This window comes from Hirundo rustica, chromosome 16 (assembly GCF_015227805.2).
Source record: "Hirundo rustica isolate bHirRus1 chromosome 16, bHirRus1.pri.v3, whole genome shotgun sequence".
In the NCBI taxonomy this organism is placed as follows: Eukaryota; Metazoa; Chordata; class Aves; order Passeriformes; family Hirundinidae; genus Hirundo; species Hirundo rustica.
The window spans coordinates 6,861,224-6,874,085 of record NC_053465.1 but is presented as its reverse complement, the minus strand read 5'-3'; the positions used below and the strand labels follow the sequence as shown (position 1 = coordinate 6,874,085).

Here is a 12,862-nt window from a genome sequence, read left to right as displayed (position 1 = left end):
GTGCTTTGTGTCAGGCTCCCCAGCACCCTCCTGCCCCGGTGCCGCTTGCTCTGCCACTGCTGCAGTTTGCAGGGATGATTTTTGCCTTGAGGAAAGCACAGGGACAAGGGCTGGATTTGGGCAAGGAGCAGCTTTAGGCAGAGGAAAGGTGTGGGAAGATTGGATTGGGTGTTTTCTGCTTTGGTGTCACAGCAGAGAGCAGCTGCAGACCTGGGGTTGTGGTGGCACAGGGAATGTGGGGTCCATGTGAATCCACTGAAGAAGGAGGGTGTCCTGGTGTGTTCTGCTGAGCTCGGGGCATGAGGAGGGAGAGGAGGGAGGGGAAGGAGACACTGAAGCTCACCCTGTTTCCAGGAAATTGAGTCATCCTGCCTGTCCTTACTGGCCTCCCCTACGCTCAGGAGCAGTGTAACCCCCATCCCACAGCACGGGGTGGTGTCCTGGTGTCCCAGAAAGCACTCTGTCATTTTTAGAATGTCCCCAGAGGGTTTTTGAGGCTCCTGGGCATCTCCTTTTCATCAATTTAGTGGCAACTTGTGAGCTTGAATCCCACTGGCTTTGTTGGATTGGTTTTTTTTTCGAAAGGAACCAACATCTGAAGTTTTCCTCAGTGGTGGCAGATGACTCGCTGCCAAGTGTCCACATGGGGCTGGACACCGGAGGTGTTACAGTGACCCTGGGGATGGCAATCCCTACCCAGGAAATGGGACAGCCCGTGAAATGTCCCCATCCAGAGCATCCAGAGAGACCCCCCTGCTGGGGACTGTGCTGCAGGGGTCCCTCAAGCCCTGGGGGTCATAGAGCACCATTTCATGCCTTGGTGAGCCCAGCAGCAGCTGGCTGATCTCCAGCTCGTGTTCTCTCTCCTCAGAGCTCAGCCCTGCAGTGGTGCTGGGAGCAGTTCCTCCATGGCTGCAGCCAGCGGCGAGGGGTCAGCAGGGGCCCGGCTCCTGCCAGCCGGCACCGCCCTGGCCCTGCTCGGTGGCCTGGTCTATCTGGGCACCCTGTGTGCTGCCTGCAAACGGTACGTGCTGCCCAGGGCTCCTCCACTCCCCCTCCTGGGGCCGGGATGGGGCTGGGGGTGCCTCAGTGGCATTTGGTGGCTGCACGTGGAGACTCTGCGTGCAGCCATCCTGAGCTGGGACCGCGGGGATCTGCTGCCCTGCTCACCCCAAGCCCCCACCTGTGCCCCAGTGCAGCTCTACCTGGCTTGATCCTGTGAGTCACAGTCCCCTGGAACACCCCCTACACCCCAAAAACCTCAGAGGGGCAGCGAGAGAGGGCTGAGCCGTGAGCAGGATGGGCAGTGCTGAGGGTGGTGCCGGTGGTGCCCTGCACAGCTCAGTGGGGTGCAGGATGCCATTGGGATGTCCCCAGCCAGCACAGAGCCTGCTGTGGGGCTGGGGAAGGAGCAGGATGTGGGTTTTGGGAGTGCCTTGGGGACCTGGGACACCTGCTCCTCACCCCTGGCTTTGCCATCTGCCCTGGGCTCAGCCCCACTTCTCCCTGCAGGAAGGGCAGGAAGAAGGTGGCTCCAGACGGGGTGAAGCTCGTGGATGAGGTAAGAGCACATCTGGGGGGCAGGATGAGCTCCGGGGCGTGCTCTGGGCTCTCAGCCCAGCCTGAGGGTGTCTGCTCCCCCACGGCAGGCCCTGCTCTGCCAGACGCAGCTGCGGTCGCTCAGCAAGTCGGACACGAAGCTGCACGAGCTGTACAGGGTGAAGGTCAGAGATGATGGTGAGTGGCCGTGGAGCAGGGGGAGCCAGAGGCGCTGGTGGCCCTTGGCCACTGCCTGCAGCCCCCCTGCTGCCCAGAGAGCACATCATGTCACGGACAGACGTGCCACAGCGCTGGCACTGTGCTGGCACAGGGCTTGGTGCCTGTGGCATCCCCTCATTTCCTCTTCTCTCCCACAGTCCAGCGTCCGGCCAGCCTGGATCTCCGCTGTCCCGCGGCCCCTGGAGGCGAATCCCTGCACAGCTCCGGCCTCCTGCACCGGGAGCTGCCCCAGATCCCCGTCCCTGAGCCCCTGGCCCCTTCCCCAGCCCCCGACCAGACCTACTCCAACCTGCTCTTCAGCCCTCTGCGGAAACCAGCGCCAGACGCTGTCTATGAGTGCCTGGCAGTGCGGGGGGAGGACGCCCCGGTGCCCCCCACGCCGAGTGGCACCCAGGTGTCCCCTCCACGGGCTGTGCACGGGGCAGCCGATTACGCCTGTGTCCATAAAGTGAAGAAGGAGGTGTCGGTGGAGGTGCAGGATGGGGCTGTGGCAGGACCCCCCGGAGCACAGCACTGTTGGGATGGAGCAGGCGATGCCCCTCGGGCCAAGGTACGACTGGGGGGCAGCAAGGATGGGGCACAGGGGGGGTCATTTAGTTCCCTGTCTCCCTGTAGTGCTCATGTTTGGAGCAGGGTGTAAGTTAGGATCCACTGCCAGGATCCTCCTGGGGGGCTGTCAGAAGATGGGGGGTACAAAATCATGAAGATACCCTGCAGCGGGCAGGGATTTCCCCCAAACCTCCACCCAAAAATAAAATTCCTTTTGCAGCTGGAGGAGATGTACTCGACGGTGTGCAAAGCCACCAAGAAGAAATCCCAGGCGCCTGCATCGACCCCGAGGGCTGTGAAGGAGGCGGCTCCTGGGTGGCTGCTCCCCGGCCAGCAGGAGGGGACCCCAGCAGCCCCAGGCCCCCCTGACCCCTGTTACGAGTCCATCAACGACAGAGCATGCACTGCTCAGGGCCGTGGGCCCGACCCTGACTACGAGGCCGTGGACATTCACTGGAGGAAGGCGGCAAAACGGGACAAGCCAGGGAAGGACTGTGTCCCTGAGAACCTGTATGAGAGCGTGGTGGACATTTGGGCAGGGGAGCCTCGGAAAGCCTCTGCCCGGACGGCGGCCAACGGGCTGGAGGTTTACATCACCAACCTATAGCCCCCCCGGGAGCAGGGGCGGTGCCACAGGGGGGTCCCACCTGGCTGGACACCTTTGGGTGCCAAAGGGACCGGTGCCAGCAGCCCTGTGCCCACCAGAGCAGAGCGGCTGTGTCCCTGAACTCGCTCTCTGTACATATTTTCAGTTACTTTTCTTTGAGTGTCCTCGTCCCAGCCCAGCTGGTGCCGGCAGGCTGATGGCAGGATGTCCCAAGACGGGCAGTTTGGGGGTGCTGGGTGCTGCGTGGAACCCCAGTGAGACAGGGCTGGCATTGGCACTAAAATGGGAACAGGGTGGGGACCTGTTTTGGGGCAGGGGGGTGACAGGGCTGCAGCCAGCCCCATGCCTTGGGCTGCAGGATCAGACCCTCTTCAGGAGGTTTCTGCCATGACTGAGGGTCTCTGTTCTCCTCACACTGCCTGGGGCAGACCAGGGTCCCCTCCAGCCCCCAAGAAGTCCTGAGAAGTTTTGCTCCCATCACAGAATCTCCCTTGTTATGGGGAGATGGGGTCAGCCCTGTGCCTTCATGGAGTCAGACTAGATCCTGAGTTTGAAAGGACCCACAGGGGATCGAGTCCATCTCCTGACCCTGTACAGGACAGCACAGAAATTTCACTGGTGTGGGCTGTGGGCTCTGCTCCATTCCCACCCTTTCAGAGCCATGCAAGGGTGTCTCCATGGGCAGCCCTTTCCCAAACACCATTAAAAGGCTGAGAGAAGGTTTACGCTCTTAAACTGGGTCTAAATCCCTAGTTCTGGGGGGCTGTTTGCTGCTGCAACTGGTGCTGGGAGAGCAGCTTTGAGCACAATGTGGCTGTGAGTGCGCCTGCCCTGGATGGGTGGTTTGGCACCTCTGAAATGGGGACACAGCCACCAAGAGCTGTGTATGGGGTGATCTGCGCCAGAGCAGAGCCTTGCACAGGGCTGGGTTAAAGCCAGGGTCCCGCAGAACTCCAGAACGTGGATCCTGCAGCCTCCATGTGCAAAAAAAAGCCTTGTGTGAGCTGGATGTGTACCGGAGCTAAATCTTCCCTCCTCTCCTCCGCGGTGGAGTTGCACGCCCGTGCCTCAAGGGACGCCGTGGCGAGGCAGTGACGGTGTCCCTGTCACATGGCCACCGGCTGGCCAGCGGCTGCCCGGCCTCGTGGAACCATGGCCCGGTGCTCGGCGGAGCCGGCTGGAGCCTGCAGCCCCCGAGCCGAGCCGAGCCGAGCCGTGCCAAGCTGCGTGGCAGGAAGCGAGGCGCCTTCCCTCAGCATCTCTGCCCCTGCACCGCGGCAGGTGAGGAGATTAAAACCGAGAACGCGGCGCTCAGCAAACCCCGCTGAAGAGCTGGAGGCACCCCAGGCGTCGTCAGCCCCGCGCTCGACGCCAAACCACAGCCGCCCTCGAGAGCTTCTCCCATCCCCCTGCGAGATAAGGGCGCTGATAGAGCACGGCTGGTGCCGGTGCTGCCGCGCTCTTCCTGCTGCCTGTCCGCCACAGCGACGCGTGGGCTCCCACCGCGCTGCCCCCGGCTGCTTCCTTCCCCTGCTCCCCTTCTCCATCATCCCACCGCACAGCCTGGGTCCCCCGAGCTGTTCTGGGCTGTGTTGCCAGCATCGGGAGCATCGCTTCGTCCGGGATCAGCGTGGCTTCGCGCCGGTCCCTGCGCTGCCTGTGGGCTGGGATGTGGGTACCGCTGTGCCACCTCCCTGGGGAAAGGCAGGCTTGGAACGGCACCAGCTCTGCCGTGGCACAGCTGAGGTGGCCAAATTTGGTCTCCAATTTACCCCAGCAGCAGCAGAAGCCGCGCAGGGCTGCCCGCTTGCCCATAACTCCTATGGGAGAGCCAGGCTTAAATAAGAGAACAACTGCCCAGTCCTCAGGGTGATGACACTGTGCCTGGAGCCCTGGCCGGAGACTCGGAACCCCGGTGGTGAATGAAGAACCCATCCCAAGCGTCACTTGGAGTCTCAGGGTCTGGTCGGGAAGGTCGAGGTTGGGGTCAGAGCGAGGGGAGAGGGTAGGGCTGGGAGAACCCCGCCTCGGCCCCGGGGCACAGAGTGTGCGGGGCTCTCTGTGGCGCTGCGAGGGAACGCTGCTGCACGGTGCCATTCCCGCAAGAGGGAGCGAGCAGGAGCCCAGCGAGCGCCGTGAGAGGCTGAACGGGGCTGCACGCTGTCCTGTAGTCCTGCACGGTGCTGCGAAGGCGCACTGCACGGTGCGACACCTGCACGGTGCGACACGCTGCATGGCGCTGCACGGGGCTCTGTACCATAAGGATCGGCACCCCTGGGTCCCTGCACCCCGGACGGCTCCGCAGCCCGCGCAGCTCTGTGGCTGTAGGACAGCGCAGGGCTCTGCACCCAAACCAGCCCCACACCCGAACAGCTCCGCACCCCGCCTGGCCCCACAGCCCCGAAGTTCACACCCGTGTGGCCCCGTCCGTCCCCCGGCAGCTCCGGGGGACATGGGCAGTGCGGGCACGGCCGCGCCTTCCTCTCAAGACCACCTGGGCGAGGGGCATCGCAGTCCGGTCCGCAGCCAGCCCCTGGCACGGGCGTCCAGGTACCACGGGGAATCTCCCCGGGATGGTGACTCCTGGGGGAGTCCCGTGCAGGGCCAGGAGTTGGACTGATTCTTGCATGGCCTTTCCGACTCAGGGGGTGCTACGAGCACGATTTTAATTTGGGATGCCAACCTGCCGAGCCCCCCTGCCCGGGCCGGGGATGAGCCTGGTGGCACCCTGTGCGAGGGGGGGCGATTCTCGTGGAATTGCACAACACCGAACGAAGCTGCCGGAGCCTCCAGCTCTGCGCTTCGGCCGCCGTTAACCATTAAACCAGAGCGGGGGCGGCCGCGGAGCCTCCCCCGGGCCCCACAGGCTGCTGCAGGGCTGCGCTAACGGGGGTGCGGGATCTGACTCCCCAGGGACGGGACAGCAGGGGAATAAAGGCTGCTCCGGCCGTGCTCCTCCTCCCGTGCTGCCCGGGCAGGTTTTGGGGTCCCGCGGGTGTCTCGGTTCTTGGGGGACACTGCCCTTCATCCGGCTGGTCCCCAGTTCCTGTGGCGTGCAGGGAGACCCCGCGGGCGGCTGTGTCGGGGTGACACCGGGCGCTTGGCCGGGTTCGTGGGGGTTTTCCCGGTTTGCTGCTTTTTTTCACTGTTAGGAAAAACACCTGGGCTTGGCGCAGGGTGGAACCGGCACCTCCAGCCCCTCCCCTCCACTAGAGCAGGGAACGAGGGGTGGCCAAGCACCCCAGGAGCCGAGGTGGGAACATCGCCTCCCCAGGCAGAGGATCCCCGGGATGCCGCCCCAGCAACCCCACAGCCCCCGAGGCACGGGAATCAGCCGTGTCAGGCAGCCCCGGGCTGCTGGGGGACAGGCGGGGGGGAACAGGCGGGGGGGAACAGGCGGGGGGGGACAGGCGGGGGGGACAGGCGGGGGGGGACAGGCCGGGGGGACAGGCGGGGGGGACAGGCGGGGGGGGACAGGCGGGGGGGACAGGCCGGGGGGACAGGCCGGGGGGACAGGCCGGGGGGACAGGCGGGGGGGACAGGCGGGGGGGGACAGGCGGGGGGGGACAGGCCGGGGGGACAGGCGGGGGGGACAGGCGGGGGGGGACAGGCGGGGGGGACAGGCGGGGGCCGCCATCCGGGACAGCCGCACGGACTCTGTCCCGGCCTTCAGGCTGCGGGTTGGTCAATCCAGCGGGAGCAGGACCTGGTGGCCCCTGGCCGCCGCCCGGCGCTCGCGGCCCCGCGGGTTTTGGGGCCGGTGAGGAGCAGAACGCGGCTGGGCGCCAGCCGGAGCTCCCCAAACACCCCACGCACCCCAAAACCTCACGCACCCCATGTATCACATGGGCCGCACGTACCCCCTGCACTACAGGTACCCCTGCCAGCCCGCGTACCCAGGGCACCCCAAAGCACCGCAGAATCCCATGCACCCCACGGACAACAAGCATTCCCTGCACCCAGGGCATTCCACGCATCCCACATGCCCGGGGGAGCCCACGCTCCCCATGGAGCCCGTGCAGCCCGTGTACCCCCCTGCACCTCCGTGCCCCAAGTTCCTCCTGTACCCCTCGCAGCCCGGGCACCCCACCCACACCCAGCCCTGCCATGCCGGGCTCTGGCAGCGATTCCGCCTGGCGGGCAGGACTGACGGCGGAATTAGGGACTTCTTTCCTACTGGGAACTGCGCAAACACCCCAAAAGTCCAGACCACACCCCTTTTCTAGCCGAAGGTGACTGTAACTTTTGGGGGAGCCCTAGAGCTGATGGGGGGAGCCCCACAGGCAAGTTGCAGGGGATATAAAACTTCGGAGGGAATTTTGGGGGGACACTATGAGTTTTGGGGACTACAACTTTGTGAGGATCTCTGCAACATTTGAAGAACCCCCGTAACTTATCGGCAGCCCTATAATTTGGCGGGGGACGTCACTTTAGCGCCAATCCCCCAAATTTTAATGCTGCAAGTTTCACCCCGGTAAGTCCGCAGGAGCCGCCGGGAGTTTTGCGGGATGCTCCGCGGTGGCGGGATCCCCCGCGTTTATTTGGGGGGCGCCCAGAATCCCGCGCCGTAACAACAAAATCGGAACTCTCGGGGGTCCTCTGCAACTTTTGGGGAGCCCCGCGAGTTTGGCGGGAAAAGGCGGGGGAAGGCGACTTCACGGTGGCCCCAGGGGTGCCGGCGAGGACTGAGCGGCGAGGGGGCGGTGACACGGGCGGTGGAGGTGGGGGTGAGGTTTTTGGGGTGGTGTTTATTTATTTGGGGGAGAGGGGGGGGGGGTCCCCGCGGGCAGCGCGCGCGGCGGGAGGGCGGGGCGCGCGAAGATGGCCGCTGCCGGCGGGGGCGGGGCGCGGCCGGGCGGGGGGCGTGGCGGCCCCGCGAGGGAGAGGGGCGCGGCCGCCGGCGGGCAGAAGTGGCAGCGCGCCTCGGCCAATCGGCGGCGCGGAGAGCGGGCGGCCGCGTTCCAGCCCGCGCGCCTCCGGCCAATGGCGCGGCGCTCGGGGGGCGTGGCCCGGCCGGCGCCGACACCGGGGCCGCGCGCGGCGGAGCGCGCTCCCCCCACACTCTCCCCCCCCCCCCCGCGCCGGGCCCGCGGCCGCTCCGCGCATGGACCCCCCGCGCCCGCCCGCGGTCCTAATGCCCGCCCGCCGCCGCCGCCGCCCCGCCCGCCCCCGCCCGCGCCGCCCGCCGCCCGCGCCGCCGCCGCCAAGGTACTGGGGGCGGCGGCGGAGACCGGGGTGGGATCCGGGGGAGGCGGCGAGGGGGGGGGGGGGGAGAGGCGGTGACAGCTGACAGCGGCCCGCCCGAAACTTTCCCCGCCGGTAAAATGGCGCCGCGATGGGATAAACTTTGGGGGGCGGGAAGGGGGGGCAGGTTTGTGGCGGCGGGGCGCCGGGGGGTGGTGGTGGGTCACATCACCCGCGCCCCCGGCGGGGTCGTCTCTCCTTGGATCGCAGCCCGCTGGGATCTTCCAGGGATCTCCCGCCGCCGGGATCCGCCCAGCCGCGCCCCGGGGAGATCGGCCGGGATCCGCCGGCGGCGGGATCCGCTGGCGGCGGGATCCGCTCGGTGCTGGATCACGTGCGATCCCCCTGGAGCGGGATCCGCTCGGTGCCGGAGCTCAGGCGGTGGGTGCCGCTGTCTGGGATTGGCCTGGCGGGCGCGAGTGTGCTCCCGGCTCTGGGATGCCCGCTGGATCCCGGGTGATCCGCTCAGAGCGGGATAAACTTGGGATGTGGTTTCTCAAGGCGTGGATCTGTACCGGGGTGTGGGATGTGGGTGCTGCCGCCTTAGGGCTGCGCTGCCAGGAGGGTGTCAGGTCGTCTCCTGGCTCTGTGGGAATGAATCCCTGCTGGATCCCTGCTGATGCTCTGCCAGTGGGTGATGGTGCTGGCAGCGGCGTCACAGGGGGATCTGGAGAGTGCTGAGGAACTCCTGACTGGATCCCATCGCGACCTGGTGGGATCCACATGGGATTCACCCCAGGGGGACCCACGGAGTGGCTGTCAGGGTCCCACCACCGCCCTGCCTGCAGGCGCTGATCCAGCTCCCCAGACCCACCTGCCCATCCCACCGAGGCGACGGGGATCCCTGCGGAATCCTCTCCTGGGGGATCCCTGCTGCCCGCTGCCGTCTCTCCCGCAGGCTCCGCTGGGATCCGAGGGCTGGCTGGAGGAGCCGCCGTCGCGCCAGGACGCGGCCAGCCAGGAGGCCGTGCTGCGGGTGCTGGACGCGGGGCTGGAGCGCTGCCTGGCGCTGCACTCGGCCGTGCAGTGCATCCCCGTGCCCCGGCACAGGTAGGGAGGGACACGGGCACGGCCACCACCCGCCCACCAGCACCGGCCTCGCTGCAGGAGCCGCGGTTTTTTCTGCAGGAGGACTTTGGCCGCTGTTGGCCACGCCGGGATCCCCGGCAGTGAGCGGCTGTCCCGCTCCGGCAGCTCCGGGGGCTCCCAGCTGGGAGCATCACCGGATTATCCGTTTGCAAAATGCTTTCGGGTGCTCTTCACCTCTTGTTTTTTTTTTTTTATAATCTAATTTTTTTATAGTCGTTTGTCCACCTCAAGGAACTTTTTGGCCTTAGGCAAGCCACCCCTGCGTCCCTGGGCAGGATGCAAGTGCCAGTACCCGCCGGCATGGTGCTGCCCACTGGCACGGAGAGTTGCCCCTGGCACGGCACAGGCAGTGGCATTTTGGCAGCCTGGCTGCCCCCCTGCCTGCGCCATGCCCAGGGGAATTCCAGCCAGCTGCTGGGATGATCCCTGCAGGGGTCAGCAGCATCTCTGGGTGCTGCAGGGTGTGGGACACCTGTGGGTGCCTTTTCACCTGGTGATGGGACCCCTGAGACCTCGTGCCGCCCCTGTACCCCACACAAACCACCCTGGGGTGGGTGCAGCCCACCGTGGGTGGGAGGTCTTGGGGCAGGGAAAGTGATAGAGGGTCCCAGGGGGCCCATCCATCCTGACACAGCCCCCTCTGCTCTCGCTGGCAGGAAGCTCTCGGGCAAGGCGGGCATTGATGAGGTGATGGCAGCGGCGGTGCTCACCAGCCTCTCTGCCAGCCCCCTGGTGCTCGGGCACCCACCGGCCACTCATGCCCCAGGTAGGAGCGTGTCCTTGTCCCCCCACAGCCCTGGACACGTGTCCCACGGCAGAACCTGACCTTCCTCTTCCTCCTCCTCCTCAGCAGAGCCCGGCAGCGAGGTCTGGAAGGAGGCTCCTGCCATGTCCTCCAGCTGCAGCAGCAGCAGCAACACCAGCGGGGACTGGAGCTGGGACCCTTCCAGCGACCGATCCACGCCCTCCACACCCTCACCCCCCCTCTCCAGCCACGTCCCCAGCACCTTCCTGCCTGGCCCACTGCCGGATGAGGGCCCTGATGAGCCCGATGGCACCCACTTCATCTTTGGAGAGCCCACCCCACGGAAGAGGAAGGTGGGATGAAGCCGGGGAGGATGATGGGGGTGAAGCTGGGTTTTGGGAATAGTAAGGATGGAGATGAAGAGGAAGATGAGGTTAAGGATGGGGGTGACAGTTGGGATGAGGATGGATATGTGAATGAGTTTGGGAATTGGGATAGTGAGGTTGGAGATGAGGAGGGTGACGTTTGGGTTGGGAATGGAGAGGATGAAGTTGGAGATAGGGATGACAGTTGAGATGAGTTTGGAGGTGTAGGCGATGATGGGGGTAAGGTTGGGGATGACAGTGAGGATGATATTTGGGCTGGGATGACAGTGGGGCTGGAGATGAGGATGGGGATGAGGATGAGGATGGGGCTGCCAGCCTGACACCCGTCTCCTGCAGAACTCCACCAAGGTGATGTTCAAGTGCTTGTGGAAGAGCTGCGGCAAAGTCCTCAGCAGCTCCTCAGGGATGCAGAAGCACATCCGAACCATGCACCTTGGGTAAGCACAGGGGGTGCCCCTGGACACCCCCAGAGCCCCTGGTACCCCGTGCAGGGTCCCGCGGCGCTGGGGGGACGTGTCCCAGCCAGCCTCTGCCCTCCCCACAGCCGGAAAGCCGACCTGGAGCAGAGCGATGGCGAGGAGGATTTCTACTACACGGAGCTGGACGTGGACGTGGATGCGCTGACGGACGGGCTCTCCAGCCTCACTCCGGTCTCTCCCACCTCCTCCGTGCCTCCCGCCTTTCCCGGCCCCGAGGCTCCTCCGCCGCCGGCGCTGCCGATCCTCGACCTGGCCCTGGCCTCCCCCTGCAGCCCCCCGGCCCCACCCGGCCGCTGCCATGTCCACACTGACCACGCGTACCAGGTGAGGGGACAGGGGTGGACTGGGGATGGGGATGGAGGGGGACAGGGATAGAATGGGGATGGGGATGGGGATGGAGCGGGGACAGGGATGGAGGGGGATAGGGATGGACTGAGGACGAGGATGGAAGGGGACAGGGATAGAATGGGGATGGGGATGGAGCAGGGACAGGGGTGGAGCGAGGATAGGGATGGACTAGGATAGGGAGTGGGGACAGGGATGGAGGGGGACAGGGATAGAATGGGGATGGGGATGGAGCGGGGACAGGGATGGAGGGGGACAGGGATGGAATGGGGACAGGGGTGGAGGGGGACAGGGAGTGGGGACAGGGATGGAGCAGGGACGGGGACAGAGGTGGGGCTGCTGCCCTCCCTCAGCACCTTGTCTGATGAAGGTTGCGTCCTCTCTCTCCAGGGCTGCCGGACCCCGCCACGGCCACCGCTGTCCCCCACTGTCCCCACCCCGCCACCACCCAAGCCGCCGGCCGTGCCCAGGTGAGCCGTCGCTGCGGTGCCCCGCCCTGTCCCCTGCCGCCAGCGTGTGGCCCCCGGTTGTGACTCGTGTCCCCTCTGCCCGCAGGCGGCCGCGGGGGGAGGCCAAGAAGTGCCGCAAGGTGTACGGCATGGAGCACCGGGAGATGTGGTGCACGGCGTGCCGCTGGAAGAAGGCCTGCCAGCGCTTCCTCGACTGACGGAGCCCCGCCGCTCCCTCCTTCTTGCACATTTTGCACTCGAGGTGCCTTCGCGCCCCCCCGGCCGCGCCCCCCGGACTCAGGGAACGGCCCCCCCGAAAGCTTTATGCACACACACAGCCCCCCCGCCACGGAGCTTGGTCCCCCCCGCCCCAGCCCCTGCCTTTTTTTCCCCCCCTTCGAAAATAAGCTAAACCCAAGGACCCAAGCCCGCTCCTTGCCGGCGGGGTGGGCAGGGGGTGTCTGGCTGCTCCCGGCCCCCTCCCCGCTCCGGTTTGGGGATCCCCCTGTGGCCGGCGGGGGCTCGGAAAAGGGGGTGTCCGTTCCTGCCCCCCACCTGCTCCCGGGGGGCAGCCCCAGTGCCCAGGGCAGAGGTGGGCGCCTGCCCCCCCCCTCACCTCCCCCAGGGGGGTTTTTACTCTTTGTAAAGTCATTTCTCTCTCTCTCGTTTTGGGGAGCCCCCGCCGGGGCGATGCCCCGGGAAGTGCCTGCAGGAATGCGCCCATTTGCACTAAGCCAAACTGCACAAAGAGGGGTCTTTTTTTTGTTTTCCTTGACTTTTGGTTTTTTTTTTTTTTTTTTTTCCTTCGTGTGGTTTTTATTTTTTAAATAAAATATATGAAAATCCGTATTTTTACCTTACTCCCTCCCACAGCACGAGAGCGCGCGGCGCTGCGGCAGCGGGGTGCCTCCAGCCCTGGGCGGGTTTCAAGGGGTTTAATTCACTTTAAACCCCCTTTTTACCCCCCCAAAAAAACCATTTTCTCTCAAAACCCTTTCTCCCCTCTTGTCCTGTCATTCTCCAGCCCAGGCAGCAGCTCGGGGTTGGCCAGGCCATGCAGGGAGGGGACAGGGAGGGGACAGGGAGGGGACAGGGAGGGGTGGTGGCCCTGCCACCCTCCTGCCCTGTGGGAGGGTTCCCTTTGCATCAGGGACCCCCCATTGCAGGGTGCCCCCTTGCAGGGGGTCGGA

General features: G+C 65.6%; 2 protein-coding genes across 3 annotated transcripts; both read left to right on the top strand.

Moving 5' to 3' along the window:
* The first annotated feature begins 908 nt into the window (after positions 1-908).
* On the top strand, positions 909-3,222 carry LIME1 (Lck interacting transmembrane adaptor 1). The gene is made up of 5 exons (XM_040080021.1): positions 909-1,024; positions 1,513-1,561; positions 1,650-1,737; positions 1,917-2,329; positions 2,549-3,222. The coding sequence occupies exons 1-5, from the start codon at positions 909-911 to the stop codon at positions 2,933-2,935; spliced, it is 1,053 nt and encodes a 350-aa protein (XP_039935955.1). The 3' UTR covers positions 2,936-3,222.
* A 5,392-nt stretch (positions 3,223-8,614) lies between these two features.
* SLC2A4RG (SLC2A4 regulator) lies at positions 8,615-12,714 on the top strand. Of its 2 annotated transcripts, none has more exons than XM_040080020.2 (7): positions 8,615-9,229; positions 9,925-10,034; positions 10,122-10,366; positions 10,736-10,836; positions 10,944-11,202; positions 11,614-11,693; positions 11,779-12,714. In XM_040080020.2, the coding sequence occupies exons 1-7, from the start codon at positions 8,799-8,801 to the stop codon at positions 11,888-11,890; spliced, it is 1,338 nt and encodes a 445-aa protein (XP_039935954.1). In that variant the 5' UTR covers positions 8,615-8,798; the 3' UTR covers positions 11,891-12,714. The 2 variants fall into 2 exon arrangements, with proteins under 2 accessions (XP_039935954.1, XP_039935953.1); XM_040080019.2 differs by having other exon boundaries at positions 10,119-10,366.
* The last annotated feature ends 148 nt before the right edge of the window (positions 12,715-12,862 follow it).

Excerpts from the sequence above, each read along its gene's own strand:
- LIME1 (XM_040080021.1), top strand. The coding sequence starts at position 909 with ATGGCTGCAGCCAGCGGCGAGGGGTCAGCAGGGGCCCGGCTCCTGCCA. Across the intron at positions 1,562-1,649 it reads GGGTGAAGCTCGTGGATGAG|GCCCTGCTCTGCCAGACGCA; the intron begins GTAAGAGCACAT and ends CCCCCACGGCAG. Across the intron at positions 2,330-2,548 it reads GCGATGCCCCTCGGGCCAAG|CTGGAGGAGATGTACTCGAC; the intron begins GTACGACTGGGG and ends TTCCTTTTGCAG.
- SLC2A4RG (XM_040080019.2), top strand. The coding sequence starts at position 8,799 with ATGCTCTGCCAGTGGGTGATGGTGCTGGCAGCGGCGTCACAGGGGGAT. Across the intron at positions 10,035-10,118 it reads ACCGGCCACTCATGCCCCAG|CAGAGCCCGGCAGCGAGGTC; the intron begins GTAGGAGCGTGT and ends CCTCCTCCTCAG. Across the intron at positions 11,203-11,613 it reads ACACTGACCACGCGTACCAG|GGCTGCCGGACCCCGCCACG; the intron begins GTGAGGGGACAG and ends CTCTCTCTCCAG.